Source organism: Zophobas morio, unplaced genomic scaffold (genome assembly GCF_036711695.1).
Source record: "Zophobas morio isolate AGI-343-1 ecotype UQ-CSIRO unplaced genomic scaffold, CSIRO_AGI_Zmor_V1 ptg000030l, whole genome shotgun sequence".
Classification (NCBI taxonomy): domain Eukaryota; kingdom Metazoa; phylum Arthropoda; class Insecta; order Coleoptera; family Tenebrionidae; genus Zophobas; species Zophobas morio.
The window spans coordinates 6,559,862-6,579,667 of record NW_026972135.1 but is presented as its reverse complement, the minus strand read 5'-3'; the positions used below and the strand labels follow the sequence as shown (position 1 = coordinate 6,579,667).

The window sequence follows — 19,806 nt, the reverse complement described above, 5'->3', positions numbered from 1 at the left end:
GTTTATTTAATAATTTTTTTGTTTGTTACACAAAATATTTGTTTCTATAAAGTTTCGTTTAATGTCTTTTTTTTAAATATATATTTCTTTGATGTATGCTTCTTCGTTGAGCAAATATTTTTTCCTCCAGGTTTTTAACCTAAACTAAGATTTTTATAACCTAATTCGTCAATTTTGGGACCTAAAAATGTCTCCTTTTATTCATTTTTTACCAACCTAAAATCCGAAGCCTAAATATGAGGTATCAACAAAAATAAAATTTTATAATGATAATGTTAATTGATGGGACAACTGTATACTCCAAATTGTTTAAACCTTAAACAATGGTGCTATTTATAACCGAAGCAGTTCTATTAGGAAATATGCGTAATACCTCCAAAATAGGTATTACATCAGACAGTAATTGTTACATTAGTGGCAACTTTATACCTAACCGTAATCTAGGTCTTCATAGAGTAGAAATACACAACATGTTCGTTTATATTATTCGTACGCTTTTTCTTTGGCATCTTCAAACATCATTTTTATCGCAAGCGTTTACTTCGATAAGCTATATTACAGTAGATAACGAAATGTACGAAAAACCGCACAACGAGTCCATAATTTTGACACAAGAACCTGCACTGGCGATAGTAGTTAAAGATAAAATTACCAAATTGTTCGACGGGTTATTTAATCTCTCGTACCCACTTGAATACCTGAAGTTTATAAACACCAGCACTGTAGAAATAGAACCAGATTTTCTGAACGGACAAGAAGTCTATTCACTTTCTATTCAAGAAAACAATATTAAAGTGATCCAAACGTACACTTTCAGGAATCTCAAACTTACATTAATAGATCTCAGTCGTAATGGAATCCAGATCGTTGAAAATCTGGCATTCGCTAATCTTTCTAATTTAGAGAAAATCTGTCTTGAAGGAAACAAACTAACGAATTTGAACTCCAAAGCCTACGAAAACCTACCCAAATTTCTAGATCTGATTTTAATGGAAAACTACATCACACAATTGGGACCATCTTCATTGGGTTTTGTCAAGACGAGAGATTTTATGTTATTTCTATCAGATAATAGGATTGCAAATATCCACGAAGACGCGTTCAGAGGATCAAATGCCACAAATGTATATTTTTTGTTAGACAACAATTTGTTACGACAAATTTCGGTCAACATTTTCCACAACCACAGTTTTCTACAAGTTAGTTTAACGGGAAACAAAATTCATACTTTAACTGGTAATCTTGAAATGCAAAATTTTAAAATTCTTGTTTTACGTATTGAAAACAGTTTTTATAAAAGAAGTTTTCAGTCTCTTTTAAACTGGACAATCAGGAACAACATAACGTTGGACTGTGAAACCTGTGTTGGTATGAATATCAACAATTTTGCGCGACCGGTACATTTTCAAAAGAGTTTTTCGATGATTTTTCAGATTTTTTTCGCTATTTGTTCGTGGTGGATTGTGGTCACGTAAATGCTTATTGGTTTATGTTGTGCATATATATGTGCAAATATATCTAGATTATTTGTCTAATAAAAATCGCGACAGACGGCAGGCAGACAGACAGACGGAAACGGTGGACCTATTTTTTGTTTGAGTACGAATAATAAAAATCTTGCACAACCGCTGCATTTTCAAAACAGATTTTCAATGATTTTTCAGGTTTTATGGTTGTTTACTTCAGTGAAATAAAGAATGAAAACGTTTGCGCATTAAATATTTAATTTCTTTTATATGCTTTAGTAATAATTCGAAGTGCGCGTTTTTGTAATATAAAGACTCGATACATTATTTCATAATTGAAACCAAAATAAAGTTGCTTCATAACTTTATTACTGACTAACTTTATTTCGTTATTGCCAAGGTATAACGACTTTTAAACAACTTGGAACATACAGTTTTTCCAGTTTTTATAAATATAAAATTTTGTCGTGACTCGTATTGGGAAATCGATTGAATAGACGATTCTCCGTTTTTTCTTTAATTAAAATTAAGTTATTCTTTGTGTCACAATTGCGACAATCTCATCAGCACAAAAATAGTGAATTTTATTTTTTGTTGATGCCGGATACCTTAAATTAACCTAAAATAGAAAAAAAATAAGGCACCTCTGAGATTTTTCGAAGTTTTTCCAAAAATGAAACACATGGAGACTCGAACACAATATTGTTAAAAAAACACTAGGAACCTCTATGATTCTTTCAAGTGTCTACAAAAACAAAATACCAGAAATCCCCGAAATCTTTCAAATTCCTTCAAAAATAAAACTCGAGGGTTCCGAACTTTCAAGGAAACTCTTTCAAAACCAAACACCAGTAAATACCAAAATATTTTCAAAGAAGACACTAAGAGTCCCTAAAATTAGTTCAAACTTTTTCAGAAATTAAACAACTTGAAAATGTAAAAGGCAAGCAGCCCCAAAAATTCTGTAGTGTTCCAAGGTATTTCAGCAGGCACGGCGAAATTCATTAATAACCAAAATTTGTGTATAGATATTGAAGTCTAGAAAAGTTTGAAAAATTTTGAAGAATTTAGGAAATTCTCGCTGTTTTATTTTTAAAGGTACTTGAAGGGATGTTAAGGATTTTTACTGTTTGTTCTTTAAATAATGCTAAAGAATTTTTAGTGTTCTTTGTATTTTAAAATTTGACAAAAATGTCGGTGATTTCTGATGTTTTGCTTTTGGGAGGCGTTTAAAAAAATCTTAGGGATTCCTAGTGTCTTTTTTTCTAAATAAAACAAATTATAGTGATTATTCAATACGTATTCAATGATTTATTAATACACAGTAACAAACATATTCATACACTCAAGAATATATGTCATCACACGACAAAAACCAGCTCAATAATATTATTAATAATAATATTCTGATCTAGATAATTATATTTTGACATATACCAAGTAAACGTACAACATAAATCAATAAGCATTCATGTGACCACAATACAACACGAACAAATAGCGAAAAAAATCTGAAAAATCATCGAAAAACCCTTTTGAAAATGTACCGGTTGCGCAAGATTTTTGATATTCATACTAACACAAGCTTCACATCTCAACGTTATGTTGTTCCGAATTGTCCAGTTTAAAAGAGATTGGAAACTTTTTTTATCAAAATTGTTGTCGATAGCAAACATATTAATTTTAAAATTTTGCACTTCAAGATTGCCAGTCAAATTACGAATTTTGTTTCCCGTTAACCAAACTTTTACAAAACTGTGGTTGTGGAAAATGTTGACTGAAATTTGTTGCAACAAATTGTTCTCTAGGAAAAGATTTACATTTGTGGCATTTGATCCTCTGAAGGCGTCTTCGTGGATGTTTGCAATCCTATTATCTGATAGAATTAACAAAAAATATCTCCTCTTGACAAAATCTAATGAAGATGGTCCCAACTGTGTGATGTAGTTTTTGATTAAAATGAGATCTTCAAATTTGGGTAGGTTTTCGAAGGCTTTGGAGTTCAAAGTCGTTAGTTCGTTATCTATAAGACGTATTTTCTCTAAATTGGAAAGATTAGCGAATGCCAGATTTTCAACGATCTGAATTCCATTACGACTGAGATCTATTATTGCAAGTGTGAGATTCCTAAAAGTGTACATTTGGATTACATTAATATTGTTTTCTTGAATATAAAGTGAATAAACTTCTTGTCCAATAAGAAAATCTGGTTCTATTTCTACAGTGCTGGTGTTTATAAACTCCAAGGTTTGGAGTGGGTATGAGAGATTAAATAATCCGTGGAACAATTTGCTAATTTTATCTTTAACCTTTATCGCCAGTGCAGGTTCCGGTGTCAAAATTATGGACTCGTTCTGCGGTTTTTCGTACCTTTTGTTATCTACGATAATATAGTTTATCGAAGTAAACGGTTGCAATAAAAATGATGATTGAAGATGCCAAAAAATGAGCGTACGAATAATATAGGCGAACATGTTGTGTGCTTCTGTTCTACCACGATCTATACTACGTAGATGTCTTATTATAGGTTCGAAATAAAGTTGCCACTAAAGTATCAATTACTGTCTGTTGTAATCCCTGTTTTGGTAGTACTACGCAAATTTCCTAATGGAAGTGCCTGGGTTGTACATGACGCAATCGTAGGCCAATCAACTAATCATATTAATCGAGTCCATAGGGTGAATTATATTTTGCAATTTAACTTTGAAACTGTAAAACCGAATGCTCTGAAATGTTGCAAAAGTACTAAGTTTATCGGAATCGTGGTAAATCGTTAATGAAAATGTATTCGTTTATCCCCTACAATAAAATTTGCCTAATAAGTCCTGTATCTGAAATATGTAAAATATTACTGTGGTTTATCAGGGCGCTCATAGTTTTTAGAATTATTCTTTTGGAAAGAGACGGTCAGCTTCTTCAGAAGATAACTTTCCGGTTACTAAATGTCCGTCGTCTCATCGACGCCAATCCATATCTCATTATAGCCAATAGAATTTCTAATTTGTTTAATTACCTGTAAATTATAAAATTTATGTTAAGAAGTTTTTAAATAAAAATTATAGTGTTCTTTTTATGTGCATCGCCACTGCCATGTTGTTGTTCAAAGTGTGATTTTTTTTCGCACTTAAACTAGGAAACGAAAATGTGAACAAAATTCAAGCTTCAGTATTTTCAATGTTTACTTACAACTTTTCCACACACTTTGCAGAACAATTCAGAGTTTGCAGAGTTGAGTTAAGATGGCCGACCAGGACGGTGGTTCGCAACGTATTGTGTGCTTTGTGTGCAGTAGAGTAGCTGTTAAAAAACGGATCTTTTGTGCAGATTGTCAACTCTGGTCACACATTGGATGTGCTGAAAGAAAACCATGTTGCATGCCTACAACTCCTGTTCAATTGCCTGATCCAGATGATCCGAATGCGATTAAATACTTGGTAACTGCCATAAATTCTTTGACCTCTTCTATCTCAGATATGAAAAAGTCCATCAATGATATACTATCAGAAAATAAAAAACTCCGAAAAGAGTTGGAAGATATAAAAACAAAGGGATTTACTAACAATGTTGATCAACAATCTGATCCAAATATAGAGGAATTTATTTCAGAAGCCAGGGATCGTATTCATCGTGAAAAAAACATAATTATCACAGGTCTCCCGGAAACAAATGGATCACCTGAAGATCGTAAAAGGAAAGACATGGAAAAAATAACGCAAATTATATCTACCGTTATTCCCGAAAATGATTACAAAATAATGTCTGCCATGCGTCTCGGAAAATCCAGCTCTACCAAACCCCGCTCCATTAAAATAGTTTTCGGTAATTCCGCCACAGTTAATGTTTTAGTTCGAGCTAAACCTAAAATCGACTCTGTTTATTTTAACAATGATTTAACACCCATGCAACAACAACAGGCCTATAATATACGCAAAGAACTTCGCACAAGACGCGAGAATGGCGAAAAGGGTCTCCGTATACGCTACAAAAATGGTGTGCCTACAATTATCAAGGATACAAAAAACTTCACTCTGATCGTAAAACAGGATTAAGTCTTTTCTACCAAAATGTGCGTGGTTTACGAACAAAAACGACAACTGCTTTTCTAACTTCCTTGAATATGGACTACGATATTATTATATTAACAGAAACTTGGCTTTGTAGTGAGATAACAGATGGTGAAATTTTTAGTAGTGACTACACAGTATTTCGTTTAGACCGTGATCTAAGATCCTCGGTAAAAGTTCGTGGCGGTGGTGTTTTGATATCTGTGCGTTCATACCTTCTAACCGACAATGTACGCATTCCTAATACTACTATATGTGAAGAATTATATGTTTCCATCAGGTGCGAAAACTATTTACTAATATGTGGCGCAGTTTACATTCCTCCAAATTCTAGTATCGATACTTATCTTCAAAACATTGCCTCCATTGATTGTATTCAAACATCTTTTCCTGATGCTTTACTTTGCATAGCTGGAGACTATAACTTACCAAACCTTGTTTATTCATCTACTATAGAAAACCTTATAACAGGAACTAGTGATAAAGATAAAATTATTTGTGACAGCTTTTCTTCACTAGATTTAATTCAATACAATCGTGTAGCTAATAACAACGACGTTATCCTCGATTTAATACTTAGTTCAATACCAAATACCTTTGTAAAAAAGTTATCTCAAGGTTTAGTTCCAATCGATTCCCACCATCCGCCGCTTTTGACGCATATTAATTTACCATATTCTACACCCTCTATTGCTCCATTGGCAAGTTGGCGTTATAATTTTAAAAATGCCAACTATAGCGAATTAAACGACTACTTTTCTTCACTTAATTGGAATTCCCTAATTGATTATAACGATATAAACTCAGCAACTGACTTTTTTTATTCTATTATATTTTCTGCTATCGATATATGTATTCCTAAATCTAGACTACATAATTGTCATTTTCCAGCATGGTACAAGCCTGACACTATCAAACTTATTAATAAAAAACGTAAAACTTTAGCCCTCTATAGAAAAACTTCAAATGAAAGTCATTACAATTCTTATAGACATCTTCGTAGACTTTCTAAAACGGCTATCAAAAAAGATTACAAAAAATACTTAACGTATATACAAACCAATTTAAATCATAATACGAAGATCTTCTACAGTTTTATCAACTCCAAACGTCAAAACTCCAAATCTTATTTTCCCAAATGTATGAATTTTGGTGACACCTGCTCTTCAAAACCTAAAGATATTGCCAATTTGTTTGCCAATTTTTTCAAGTCTGTTTATAATCAGGATGTTATCGACCCTAATATGACACTAGGCCTTTCAAGCGTCAACAACAATATCGATTTACACGACATAGATATCTGCATCGATGAAGTAAAAAATAAATTACTGTCCCTTAAATCTAGTTTTAATCCTGGACCAGATGGTATTCCTTCATTCTTCTTAACGCAGTGTGCTTCCAGTCTTGCTTGGCCAATCTGGATTTTATATAGTAAGTCTTTGACATCTGATACATGCCCAGACATCTGGAAACAATCTTATGTCATACCTTTGTACAAATCAGGTGACAATAAAGATGTTACAAACTATCGTCCTATTTCGATTATAGCAGCTTTATGCAAGGGACTCGAAGCAATCATCAGTGATACATTAACTAGATCTTATGCAAAGGTTTTGACACCTCATCAGCATGGATTTCTGCCAGGAAAAAGCACAGTAACAAATCTCGCCATCTACAATGAATATATCATTGATGCTTTAGAGGAGGCAGCTCAAGTCGACGCTGTATATCTAGATTTCTGTAAAGCTTTCGACAGAGTCAACCATGCCCTTCTTTTAAACAAATTAAAAATTTATGCCATACGAGGTTCTCTTCACCGCTGGTTAGCTTCTTACCTATTAAATCGTACCCAAAAAATCTCAGTTAAAGGCTTTTTATCAGATGCTATTTCTATTCCCTCGGGAGTCCCACAAGGCAGTCACATCGGTCCTATTTTATTTTTAATATTCATAAATGACCTGGCACTATCACTTAATTTTGTTAGATTTTTATTCTTTGCGGACGATCTTAAAATATTCATTAAAGTTAACGACCTTGCAGATTGTCAAGCTATGCAATATACTCTTATAAAAATAACCAACTGGTGTAGTGAAAATAGCATGCAATTAAATAACAAAAAGTGTAAACAAATAACATTCTCCAGGAAAAAATCCACTATAAAATTTTCATATAGCATTGACAACCAAATCCTGGAGGCTGTTAGTGAAATTAGGGACTTGGGGATCATTTTTAATTCGACTTTAAGTTTTGTTAAGCATATAGATTATGTAATCGATAAGTCTTTTCGAGTTAGTGGTTTCATAAGAAGAATGACTGCAGATTTCCATAGCATCATAGCAATTCGTAAGCTCTATATTACCATGGTTAGACCAATTTTAGAATATGGCATTCTTATATGGTTTCCTTCATATGCAATTCACGAAATTCGCCTCGAAAGGGTAAAAAGAAAGTTCTGTAATTATTTAATGTTTAAAATGGGTCTCAATAAATCAAATTATAATTATAATCAAAGACTTGCTATAACAGAACTAGAGACTCTTATACAACGTAAGTTAAAATTTGAGCTTAAGTTTGCATATAAACTGTTCAATAATCAAATTGATAGTGCCGAATTCTTATCCTTATTTAATTTTAGAGTACCTTTGGTACATACTAGGAACCAGGACACAATCTTATGTTCGATTAAAAGAACAAATCTCGGTTACAACACTTCTGTAGTAAATAGAATAGGATTGGCGGTTAATAACTTAGTAGATATAGATATCTTCAGTTGCTCGCAACATATGTTTAACAATTATTTAAGACGTTTGTAGTTATAAGGACATCTTATTTCATATTTTGTTTTTTAAAACTATTGTCTCTTTTGGAACTTTGTTCTGTTAGTCAATAAAAAATTATAATAAAAAAAAAAAAATCATTGTCTTTGGTTGAAGAAGGAAATTGAAAATTAGTGTCCAAATTATTCCCTAACCATAATTTGATTTTATATTTCATGGATGATTTTACCTTAGGATTCATTACTGTATCCACAAAAATTAAAACCGGCCCCAGCACACTCACCAACACGCAAAGACACTCAGTATTACTAACAATAAACTTCTAAAATGAAATGCAGGCCAGCGTTGTCACTTGGCGACGCCAACCCGTACGATTAAACTCAAAGGCATTGTTTACAACCCATTTTTAAACAATCTTGAGATTTTTGAAAGTTGTTTCAAAAATAAAGCACATGGAGCTCGAACATTACATTGTTAAAAACACTAGGAACCCTTAAGGTTTCTTCAAATGCTAACGAGAACAGAAAACAGAGTAAAATGCACCAATAACATACACTAGGCTCCGCCCTATAATTGCAAAATCCAAATTTTCTTGCAAAAATGTACTATTTTAACCATGTTCTATGTTTCTTGTTTTGATAAGATGGCTATGTATACTAAGAAAAAAGGCAAAATATAAACCCCGCCCGCCCGCCCTATCGCAATTCTGATGATTTTTTTAATTTCTCGTAAGCCGAGGGGCGAAGCTTAATTGTAAAACCCTCGTTTTCGTAAAATTCGTCAAGGTAGAGCAAACCTTGTGAAAAGCGATTTAAAATGTTTCCAGAGAAGTGATTACTATAGAAGACAGCAGAAATTTGTGTATAGATATGGAAGCCTAGAAAAGTATGAAAAATTTTGAAGAATTTAGGAAATTCTCGGTGTATTATTTTTAAAGGTACTTGAAGGGATTTTAGAGATTTCTATTGTTTGTTCTTTAAATAATGCTAAAGAATTCCTAGAGCTCTTTGTGTTTTAGACTTTGAGAAAAATGTCGGTGATTTCTGATGTTTTGCTTTTGAAGGCGTTTAAAAAAATCTTAGGAATTCCTAGTGTCTTTTTCTAAGTAAAACAAATTATTTATAGCGATTATTCAATATGTATTGAATGATTTATTAATACACAGTAACAAACCTATATATACACTCAAGAATATATGTCATCACACGACAAAAACCAGCTCAATATTATTTATAACAAGGAATTTCAGCACGAAAAGATTGTCCATTCTGATCTAGATAAATATATTTTGACATATACCAAGTAAACGTACAACATAAACCAATAAGCATTTATGTGACCACAATCCAACACGAACAAATAGCGAAAAAAATCTGGAAAATCATCGAAAAACTCTTTTGAAAATGTACCGGTTGCGCAAGATTTTTGAAATTCGTACTAACACCGGTTTCACAGTCCAGCGTTATGTCGTTCCGAATTGTCCAATGTAAAAGAGACTTTAAACTTTTTTTATCAAAATTGTTGTCGATACGAAACATAGTAATTTTAAAATTTTGCCGTTCAAGATTACCAGTCAATTTACGAATTTTGTTTCCCTTTAATCTAACTTCTAGAAAACTGTGGTTGTGGAAAATGTTGACTGAAATTTGTTGCAACAAATTGTTGTCTAGGAAAAGATTTACATTCGTGCCATTTGATCCTTTGAAGGCGTCTTCGTCGATGTTTGCAATCCTATTATGTGATAAAGATAAAACAAAATATCTCGTCTTGACAAAATCAAATGAAGATGGTGCTAATAGTGTGATGTAGTTTTTCATTAAAGTCAGCTTTCGTAATTTGGGTAGGTTTTCGTAGGCTTTGGAGTTCAAAGTCGTTAGTTTGTTTTCATCAAGATAGATTTCCTCTAAATTGGAAAGATTAGCGAATGCCAGATTTTCAACTAACTGGATTCCATTACGACTGAGATCTATATCTGTAAGTTTAAGATTCCTAAAAGTGTATGTTTGGACTACTTTAATATTGTTTTCTTGAACAATAAGCGAATAAACTTCTTGTCCTTTAAGAAAATCTGGTTCTATTTCTTCAGTGCTGGTGTTTATAAACTCCAGGGTTTGGAGTGGGTATGGGAGATTAAATAACCCGTCGAACAATTTGTTAATTTCATCTTTAACTATTATTGCCCGTGCAGGTTCTGATATCACAATTATGGATTGGTTCTGCGGTTTTTCGTCCATTTTGTTATCTACGATGATATAGTTTATGGAAGTAAACGCTTGCGATAAAATTGATGTCTGAAGAAGCCAAAAAGTAAGCGTACGAATAATATAGGCGATCATGTTGAATGCTTCTACTATACCAAGATCTAGACTAAGTTGATGTCCTCATTATCGGTTCGATATAAGTTGCTACTAACTCTCTGATGTAACGCCTGTTTTGGAAGTATTACGCATATTTTCCAATATATTTATTTCCTCGGTTATAGACAGCGCAATTATAGGCTAATCATAGTAATCGAGTCCATCGAGCGAATTGCCACTACGAAAAAGTGGATTTCACGATTTTCTGATTTCTTTCATTTCCATTATTTCAATTTTACATTTTGTTTTCTTTATTTTGCCTTTTTTCGATTTTTGATCTTCCGGTTCCGAAGAACTGAAAAAACGAAAAATTGAAACATTGAAAAACTAAAAATTGAAAAAAATGAATGAATCGAAAAATTAAAAAACCCAGAATTTGTAAAATCGGAAAATGATAGAATTTGCCACTTCTTCTTGTAAATTCGTGACACTGTAACACTGAAAAATCAAAAATTGAAAAACGTCACATTGAAAAAAGAAAAATTGTAAAATAAAAACACAGAAAAACCGAAAAATGAAAAAAAAAACAGGAAAATAAAAAACGGAAACGAAATATTTCAAATCGAGAAATTAAAGAAATGAAAAATTGAAAAATCAAAAAAAAATTAAAAATAAGAAAGTCGTGAAATTTCATCCAAAAATTGAAACATCCAAAAGTTGGAATAATGAAGACTCGTTGAGTTGCATGTTGTAAAATTGACGAAACAAAATAATTAAAAAATTGAAAAATTACAAACCAAAAAATCGAAAAAAAGATTATACCGGGTGTCTGGAAAATGGCGGATTTAATTCTCCGCCAAGCTCTTAACATTTTATGTAAGAACCCATTAGGCTTTGGAAAGAAAATTTGAGGCATCCAAATTGGAAAATTGGTTCTACCTTCAAAATTTATAAAGTACTTATTTCTGTAAAGTCTTTTTTATGTATTTTTAAATCTTTTAAGGTACACTTTCATCAAGAAGATTTCGTCTACGACTTAAAGTTGAAAGAGAACGCTATACCTAAATATTTTAAAGTCCAAGATTTTAAAGATAAAGCTCCATTAAGACAAACTGGTGGTTGCAGGTAAATTTGAAATAAACGATGAAGTGATCACCACGTCTCGGAATAAAATCTTACTGCTGCAATCGCTCAGTAGAAGTAAGGTATGTTTTACGCCGAGTAGTGTAGACGCTTTGATCTGATCGACAAGGACGTCGCCAGTGCGCACCACTAGCAGTGTTTACGGCTGCTAATAGTACTTCAAATAATAATACTTCACACCCTTTTTGATTTTTAAACCACCGGACAGACTTGTTATACTGAAGTGATATATTATATGCAAATTATTAAATTGATTTTTTTGGCTTCAATTATGAAATAATATATCGAATCTTTATATTACAAAAAAGAGCAGTTCGAATTATTGCGAAAGCAGGATATCAATTAACCGAATCTCCAGTAAGCTGTGATTTTGGGAGCGGAGTTTGGGGCTACCGGTCGGGGCTATTCTCCCTCCTCGACGGTGATTCTATCTATCGCAAGTCTACCCGGACAGCACATTACACGCATTTCGTTTCTCTCACGTTTTCTGTGTTATTTAACCTCAATTCCATTGTAAATGTTCAATTTTTTATGACTGATATTAACAACAACTGAACGAGTATTAAAGTTTCCAAAAGAGCAGTAAACAATATTTAAATTCGCCATACAATCTTGGGAAGTTTTAAACAACAAATAATTCTTATGTGAGATTAAAATTGGACATGGTAGACTTATTATATTCAATGGACTGCGCGTTCACGGTCAAGCAGGCAACGAGCAATATGGATTAAGGGTAAAATAATAATTAATAGTAATATAGGAAAATCATGGAAATATTGCAATAATTTAAATTACAAAGTCGCATAAACTTTATTTTTGAAGTTGTGTTACGGAAATAACAAAATCTTTTAATCTATAGAAACATTAATTTAATTTTTAATTTAATTAGTTAAATTTTATCATTAAAAACTAAAAATGATAAATAATTACGTACTTATAATATAAAAGAAATATATGTATACCAATTTTGCAAAGTACTTAAACACATGGTGATACATAAAAATTTGCGTCGTTCTTTTGGACTATTAACAGAATGGAATGCTATGACAAAGGAATAAATGTAAAAAATAATCTACTTCTTTCACAACTTTTAAATTTTAGATTGTAACAAATTTTTTTTATGTTTTTACTTCCCGAGCGTAAACAAAGGAAGTATTGTAATCGAGTCCGACGGCCGACTCTCTACTTTTACGTTTTCTCGACCTTTCATTACCCCTACAGGACGAAGCAATAGGTCTCCCGTTACCGTCTGTCTGTCTGTCCGTTTGTCCGTCTGTCTGCCGTCACTGATTTTTATTAGACAAATAATCTCCGAAAGTACTAGGCCGATTGTTGTCAAATTTTGTATTTATATTAGGAATATCTCTTGACTTTGGGGAGCATTACAACACTTTTTCTTTTCATTGCAACTAACACGTGAATATTTATCACACTCAACACACTAAACTCTTTTTTTAACAGCAGGATTACCACAATACCAGCACAGTACTTTATCTGCACAACTACTTGACGCCGGCATCTTGACGAACTTAACGAAAATGTTAGGGATTCCTAGTGTCTTTTTTCTAAATAAAACAAATTATAGTGATTATTAATACACAGTAAGAAACCTATACACACACTCAAGAATATATGTCATCACATGACAAAAACCAGCTCAATATTATTTATAACAAGGAATTGCAGTGGAAAAGGATGTCCATTCTGATCTAGATAATCATATTTTGACATATGCCAAGTAAAATACAACATAAATCAACAAGTATTTACATGGACACAATCCAACACAAACAAATAGCGAAGAAAATGTGGAAAATCATCGAAAAACCTTTTGGAAAATATACTGGTTGCGCAAGATTTTTGAAATTCGTACTAAGACAGGTTTCACAGTCCAGCGTTATCTCGTTCCGAATTGTCCAATGTAAAAGAGACTTTAAACTTTTTTTATCAAAATTGTTGTCGATACCTAACATAATAATTTTAACATTTTGCCGTTCAAGATTACCAGTCAATTTACGAATTTTGTTTCCCTTTAACCTAACTTCTAGAAAATTGCGGTTGTGGAAAATGTTGACTGAAATTTGTTGCAACAAATTGTTGTCTAGGTAAAGATGTATATTCGTGCCATTTGATCCTTTGAAAACGTCTTCGTCGATGGTTGCAATCCTATTATGAGGTAAAGACAACAAAATATATGTCGTCTTGACAAAATCAAATGAAGATGGTCCTAATAGTGTAATGTAGTTTTTCATTAAAGCCAGCTCTCGTAATTTGGGTAGGTTTTCGTAGGCTTTGGAGTTTAAAGTCGTTAGTTTGTTTTCATCAAGATAGATTTTCTCTAAGTTGGAAAGATTAGCGAATGCCAGATTTTCAACTAACTGGATTCCATTACGACTGAGATCTATATCTCTAAGTTTGAGATTCCTAAAAGTGTGCGTTTGGACTACTTTAATATTATTTTCTTGAATATAAAGCGAATAAACTTCTTGTCCTTTAAGAAAATCTGGTTCTATTTCTTCACTGCTGGTGTTTATAAACTTCAGACGGTTGAGTGGGTATGAGATATTAAATAACCCGTTGAATAAGTTGCTAATTTCATCTTTAACTATTATCGTCATTGCAGGTTCTGATATCAAAATTATGGACTCGTTCTGCCGATTTTTCTTCATTTTGTTATCTACGATAATATAGTTTATCGAAGTAACCGCTTGTGATAAAAATGATGTCTGAAGAAACCAAAAAATAAGCGTACGAATAATGTGGGCGAACATGTTGTGTATTTCTACCCTATCAAGATCTATACTGCGTTGATGTCCTCATTGTCGGTTCGATATAAAGTTGCCACTAATGTGAAAATTATTGTCTTATGTAATCCCTGTTTTGGAAGTATTACGCATATTTTCTCGGTTGTAGACAGCGCAATTATGGGCTAATTATAGCAATGGAGTCCATAGAATTGCCACATTCATGTTTTTCCACGTTTTCTTAATTCTGGAGTACGCAATAAGTAGTCTTCCGTTTCCGTCTGTCTGTCTGTGTGTCGTGTGTGTCCATTTTTATTAGACACATAATCTCCGAAATTAGTATAAATTTTTTGAAAACAGGAATCAAGAAAAGACAATGGTTTTGAAAATCGCCCATAGTTTGGACACTGTGATGGATTCGTACAAGATTTTGGTGATAGATGATGGGTGTGTTGTGGAATATGTTTATGGGAGTTGACTTAATAAAATTTATTGTTTATGGTTTTTCTTATACAATTGATAAAATATTCCGTTTTTGTCTTCTAGTAGACGACGCGGATCACCAACCTGAGCTACAGTACCATTGTCTAAAACCAGAACGTTGTCAAAACCTAGTATATACCGAAATTTGTGCGTTATGACGATGACAGTGCTATCCCCGAAACTACTTGAAATTACGCTATTTATTACAGATTCCGTATCAAGATCAACATTCGCTGTAACCTCATCCAAAATTACAACCTTGCTTTTCCGCACAATAGCCCTACACAAACAAACCAATCGTTCTTGCCCAGCACTCAGTTTTGTATCTTGACCAATTTTATCTTCCAAACTTTGAAACAGTTCCGCTAAATGCACCATTTTCAAAGCTTGCCAAATTTCATCGTCAGAAAACTTCTTCGTAGGATCAATGTTGTCGCGAAGACTTCCTGAAAACAAAGTAGACTCTTGCGAAATTATAAACACGTTGGACCGTAGCAAATCTAAACTAAGGGTAGCTATGTCAACATTGTCAATAAATATGTTTCCTTTGAATCCATATGGACGAAGAAGAAGAGACGTCAGTGAAGTTTTCCCGGCAGCAGTTCGTCCAACTATAGCTAATTTTGTCTTTGACTTTACAACAAAATTTAAATCGTTTAATACGTTGGTGGTGTTGTAGCCAAAATATACGTGTTCGTATCTTATTTCGCCTTCTGAAGGCCAGTTTGTCACAACTACGCCGTTTTTATTTTCTTGTTTTTGCTTAGTGTATTGTAGAATTCTTTCGACTGTCGTTATGTAGTTTTCGAGTCTGGTCCAAGAACGGCACAAAAACTGTTGCGTTAGGGTAAGTAAAAATATCTGCAAGAGACCGAGGCCTACATTGTCTGACGATATGTCTAAAAGGGTAAGTTTTTATTGTCAATTTAAAGCCACAAATGAAGTTACCTTCATCTAGAACTAAAAATAAAATAATTGCAAAAGTGCTAAAACACACACCACAGCTGTCAATAGTAAAATGGAAGGCTTTTTCACAAGTCATATACATGTACGAAGCCGAAGTATATAAATTCTGGCGTTTATCAAATTCCTCACGTTGAAGATTTTGTTGTTTGGAAATTCTAATAGTCGCCAGTCCCTCTAGTGTTGCGTTAATGTGACCAACTAAAGGACTCCGTGCTGGAAAATAGTTTTAGATAAAAAATATTATTATTGCATGAGCGTACTTGAAAACTCCAGTCGCTTTAGTGCCCGTCCTGTTCTTATATAAATCATTCTTAAAGTGATGATTATTGCACCAAATGCCGAACACGCGATCAAAAAATAAACGTTTACTGTCGCTCCAAGAATTATGATTCCGGTTGTTGCTGCAATGTTCTGGAACATAAAGTGTAAGTTTATATCGATGAAGCCAACTCACTCTCAACATATCGTAGAATGTTCTCGGTACGAATTCGTCAAGATAGAGCATATCTTCCGAAAAGCGATTTAATATGTTTCCAGCGAAGTGGCTATTGAAGAATTCTATCGAAGAATTTACAATTTTAGACAACAAAAATTTGTGGATAGATATGGAAGCCTTTTTAGCCAGAAACCAGTAAAGCGTTGTGTTGACTATGAAGAGCACAGTTGCCGCTATTATTAAAATGGGAAGAACGTAGATCATTCTTTGTCGATTTTCTAGTGCCATCGTCGTGGTAGAATTCTTGAAGATAAGTTGTTCGGTGCCAATCCTACAACAGTACCAATTATACCCACCTATGTGGCACTCGAGTTTACCAGTTAGCTTGTAGCTTGATAACACTAGTTTTCAAAACCTGGGTTAATACAATAAGGGAAAAAGCACCAAAAATTTTTGAAATTCCACCACAAGCTTCTAAATATTTTTGGTACACTTCTAATTTAACTTTTCCTGACGCTTTCACTTCTTGGTAAACATTGTCATCCGCTTCAAGATTTTCAACCAACTTTGTTTCAGTAGTTGTATTTTCTTTTGTTGTAAACCTCTTTTTCACCAGTTGCTTATCGTCACGTTTTATAGTACCGTTCTCGATTGTAACTACTCTGTCGGAATTATCAATATGTTGCACGTTTTGCGTAACCACAAGAGTTACTTTGTTTTTCAAAAATTTTCTCAAACACTCCTCGTAAACAAAATCTGCGACCATCACATCCAAATGACATAAACAATCGTCGATTAAGTAGACGTCGCAGTCTTTGTAAACAGCTCGTGCCAGATTGATTCTTGCTTGTTGGCCTTTACTCAGATTATCTCCTTTATCTGCCACCACCGTCGAGTCCTGTACTTCGTCAAGCAAAGCGCATACTCTTAGAACTTCCAGATATCGCTCTTGGTCGAAACTACTTCCAAATAATAAGTTTTGCTTAATGGTAGCTGGAAAAAGCCACGGCTCCTGAGATGCATAAGCAAAGATCTTCATATCATCTGTTGCCAAAATTTTTAAAAAGTGAGTTTTCCCGCTTCCAATTGGTCCGGTTATGGTCGTGATTCCACTACTGTATTCAAAATGCACGTGTGGTGTCTTCGGACTCAATAAAGGTGTGTATATGGAAAGTTCGTCGACGCTTCTATATGTTGGTCTAAGAAAATGTTCGATTCTTGTGATAACGGCGATTATTGTTCCAAATTCGAGTACTGCCCGAGGTAAGACGTGTTGTAGAGGCAAACGAAGTGTGTTGAGACTGTTTAATATGACAAAGAGTGTACCGACATTTGACTTAACTCCAGAAAATATTAAGCCAACCACAATGATGTACCACGAAATGTCAACAACTGCAGACGAAATGATGATGCTGGTATTCAACAAGATAAATACTTTAGTAAGAAGAGACACTTCTTTTCTGGAAACTAAAATTCATACGGGAGGTACAATTTTGTGTCCTTACTTTCTAATTCCTTGAATTTTGTGTTGGTAATAGTCACCCCATAAGTAGTATTTTATCAACGATATCCCCCCCAAAACCTCTTTAGTAGTTTGAAGCCTCATATCCGTCTTTGCCAAAGTTCTGACTTGGAGTTTCTTCACAAAAAAAGCCAAAATTCCTAAAAATGGGTACACCCGACCTAGATCGACCTCCGGTACTATAACTCACCACTGATAGTCACCGCCGCAACAATAATGACAATTAAAATCACAAACAGCCAACCCACTTCCGTGTACAACACGTAACACAAAACCAAAATGTTCAAGACATCTCTCAGCATTAAAGTCACCATTAGTAGGAATTCTTCAAACTCTGACACATCTTTCGTGATAAGATTAACACTTCTGCCAATCGACACCGACTTCAAATCTAGAACTCGTCTGTAGATCAGAGAAGTGAGACCAGCGCGGATTTTTAGAGAAAATGTGATGATTCTTCGATCGAAGTTATTAACGTATAAAACTGTAGCGAACTCTACTAGTACCAGCAATAAGCACACGCTTCGCTTTTCGGAAAAGTGGTACGGTCGGACGCAAAGTACAAAATAAATCTTTTGGTCAGTCGGGGTTTCACAGCTCTGGAAGAAGGAACGTAAGTTTGGACGTTGCAATGTTGGAAGAATTCATACGTTAGAGTTAGCGGAATGATTAAAGTTAGTACTAGTAGAAAGTACTGTTTGCCGAAGCATCTGAACAGAAGGTGTGGTAACGAGTTCCGGTTGTTTCTTGCTTGTTTCGTCCATTCTTTTTCTAGTTTTTGTCCTAACTGTTTCGACTCGTACGATGGTAGTACTTCGTATATGTCGGTTTCAGTCAGCTCTTTCTTATATCCTTTTAGAAAGAGTTTGGCTGTGTAACTAAATTTTTAGTGTTACTTTATGGTACTATTATTCGGGTATTCTACTTACGTGAAAAATAATTTTGAAAAGAAATTGGTACTCTTCACAGGATTGAGTGGTTTGTGTGTCTTTTTTTGGTGATTCATTGTTAAGTATAGTAGTTTTTTCATGTACTGTTTGAGTTCAGTATTATTGAGTGTTTTGATATACATTTCTAATGGAAAAATTACACTTGTAAAAACAATTTAAAAGTGCATAAAAAGCGTAGCACAGTCGTTAAGTGAGTGATACGAAACAAACGATAAGGAAATGAAGCACGTGTTGCCATAATGATAAATAAAAATTAGGGTTGGGTAAGGCTAATTTGTGTAAGCATCTTTTCTGTATCTATCTATTTTGTACATTCTACATATAACGTGGCGACAACTACAAGGGCCCGGTGTATAAAGCCTGGTCTATATCTCAGATGGAGTACCACAAGGAAGCATCTTAGGACCTCTTCTCTAAACCGTAAAATTAAAAAAATTTAAATTTAATAATAATCTGCGTTAGTAAATAAAACAACAAATTATATAGCTTATTCTATATTTAGTGAATGATTATCAATAAACATTAACAGTCCTATGTACACACAAGAATATATGTCGTCATACGAGTAAAACCAGGTCAGTATACGATTTTTTTTCATGGATTAGATCGACGGGTAAATAACTATTACTTTGTTTTCAAAAGAGGAGTCCTCCGAGTTTTATTTTTGAAAGCATTTGAAAAGATTTTAGATGATTTTTAGTGTTTTGCTGTTGAAGGCGTTTGAAAAAGTCTTAGGTGTTATTAGTGTCTTTTTTCTAAAGAATGCGATACAATATTCGGGACCTCTTGTTTTAGATTTTAGAAAATTTAATAGATGTTAGGGACCTCTGGTGTCTTTTTTTTAATACTTTGCCATAATTTTGAACTTCACGTGTGCTTTTTTTTAATTTGACAAATCTTTGAGAATTTATTGTTTTGTTCTTTGAATTTTATTTTTGAAGAAGTTTGAAAAAGCCTC

At 33.5% G+C, this 19,806-nt stretch overlaps 5 protein-coding genes across 5 annotated transcripts; 1 reads left to right on the top strand and 4 right to left on the bottom strand.

Moving 5' to 3' along the window:
• Positions 1-323: 323 nt before the first annotated feature.
• LOC135138451 (leucine-rich repeats and immunoglobulin-like domains protein 3) lies at positions 324-4,074 on the top strand. Its single transcript, XM_064068424.1, has 2 exons — positions 324-1,124; positions 3,994-4,074. The coding sequence occupies exons 1-2, from the start codon at positions 324-326 to the stop codon at positions 4,072-4,074; spliced, it is 882 nt and encodes a 293-aa protein (XP_063924494.1).
• Positions 4,075-9,321: 5,247 nt separating this feature from the next.
• On the bottom strand, positions 9,322-10,541 carry LOC135138450 (insulin-like growth factor-binding protein complex acid labile subunit). Its single transcript, XM_064068422.1, has 2 exons — positions 9,717-10,541; positions 9,322-9,408 (listed from the first exon to the last, which is right to left on the bottom strand). The coding sequence occupies exons 1-2, from the start codon at positions 10,539-10,541 to the stop codon at positions 9,322-9,324; spliced, it is 912 nt and encodes a 303-aa protein (XP_063924492.1).
• Positions 10,542-13,100: 2,559 nt separating this feature from the next.
• On the bottom strand, positions 13,101-14,416 carry LOC135138449 (leucine-rich repeats and immunoglobulin-like domains protein 3). The gene is made up of 3 exons (XM_064068421.1): positions 13,785-14,416; positions 13,218-13,312; positions 13,101-13,156 (listed from the first exon to the last, which is right to left on the bottom strand). The coding sequence occupies exons 1-3, from the start codon at positions 14,414-14,416 to the stop codon at positions 13,101-13,103; spliced, it is 783 nt and encodes a 260-aa protein (XP_063924491.1).
• A 564-nt stretch (positions 14,417-14,980) lies between these two features.
• LOC135138447 (probable multidrug resistance-associated protein lethal(2)03659) lies at positions 14,981-18,287 on the bottom strand. The gene is made up of 7 exons (XM_064068420.1): positions 18,089-18,287; positions 17,882-18,038; positions 16,754-17,836; positions 16,395-16,707; positions 16,201-16,351; positions 15,923-16,153; positions 14,981-15,873 (listed from the first exon to the last, which is right to left on the bottom strand). Exons 1-7 carry the CDS (start codon positions 18,210-18,212, stop codon positions 14,981-14,983), a joined length of 2,952 nt encoding a protein of 983 aa, XP_063924490.1. The 5' UTR covers positions 18,213-18,287.
• A 110-nt stretch (positions 18,288-18,397) lies between these two features.
• Positions 18,398-18,970, bottom strand: LOC135138446 (ATP-binding cassette subfamily C member 4-like). The gene is made up of 3 exons (XM_064068419.1): positions 18,828-18,970; positions 18,549-18,776; positions 18,398-18,497 (listed from the first exon to the last, which is right to left on the bottom strand). Exons 1-3 carry the CDS (start codon positions 18,968-18,970, stop codon positions 18,398-18,400), a joined length of 471 nt encoding a protein of 156 aa, XP_063924489.1.
• Between the last annotated feature and the right edge of the window lie 836 nt (positions 18,971-19,806).

Excerpts from the sequence above, each read along its gene's own strand:
- LOC135138451 (XM_064068424.1), top strand. The coding sequence starts at position 324 with ATGGTGCTATTTATAACCGAAGCAGTTCTATTAGGAAATATGCGTAAT. Across the intron at positions 1,125-3,993 it reads GAGGATCAAATGCCACAAAT|GTTCGAAATAAAGTTGCCAC; the intron begins GTATATTTTTTG and ends GTCTTATTATAG.
- LOC135138449 (XM_064068421.1), bottom strand. The coding sequence starts at position 14,416 with ATGAAGAAAAATCGGCAGAACGAGTCCATAATTTTGATATCAGAACCT. Across the intron at positions 13,313-13,784 it reads CGCAATTTTCTAGAAGTTAG|AAAAAAGACACTAGGAATCC; the intron begins GTTAAAGGGAAA and ends TGTTTTATTTAG. Across the intron at positions 13,157-13,217 it reads AGTACTGTGCTGGTATTGTG|TTGCAATGAAAAGAAAAAGT; the intron begins GTAATCCTGCTG and ends TTCACGTGTTAG.
- LOC135138450 (XM_064068422.1), bottom strand. The coding sequence starts at position 10,541 with ATGGACGAAAAACCGCAGAACCAATCCATAATTGTGATATCAGAACCT. Across the intron at positions 9,409-9,716 it reads TCAAAAATCTTGCGCAACCG|AAAAAGACACTAGGAATTCC; the intron begins GTACATTTTCAA and ends TGTTTTACTTAG.
- LOC135138447 (XM_064068420.1), bottom strand. The coding sequence starts at position 18,212 with ATGGTGACTTTAATGCTGAGAGATGTCTTGAACATTTTGGTTTTGTGT. Across the intron at positions 18,039-18,088 it reads TGCGGCGGTGACTATCAGTG|GAATTTTGGCTTTTTTTGTG; the intron begins GTGAGTTATAGT and ends ACCCATTTTTAG. Across the intron at positions 17,837-17,881 it reads AAAATTCAAGGAATTAGAAA|AAAAGAAGTGTCTCTTCTTA; the intron begins GTAAGGACACAA and ends TTTAGTTTCCAG.
- LOC135138446 (XM_064068419.1), bottom strand. The coding sequence starts at position 18,970 with ATGTATATCAAAACACTCAATAATACTGAACTCAAACAGTACATGAAA. Across the intron at positions 18,777-18,827 it reads TTTTCAAAATTATTTTTCAC|TTACACAGCCAAACTCTTTC; the intron begins GTAAGTAGAATA and ends CTAAAAATTTAG. Across the intron at positions 18,498-18,548 it reads ATCATTCCGCTAACTCTAAC|AGCTGTGAAACCCCGACTGA; the intron begins GTATGAATTCTT and ends TCCTTCTTCCAG.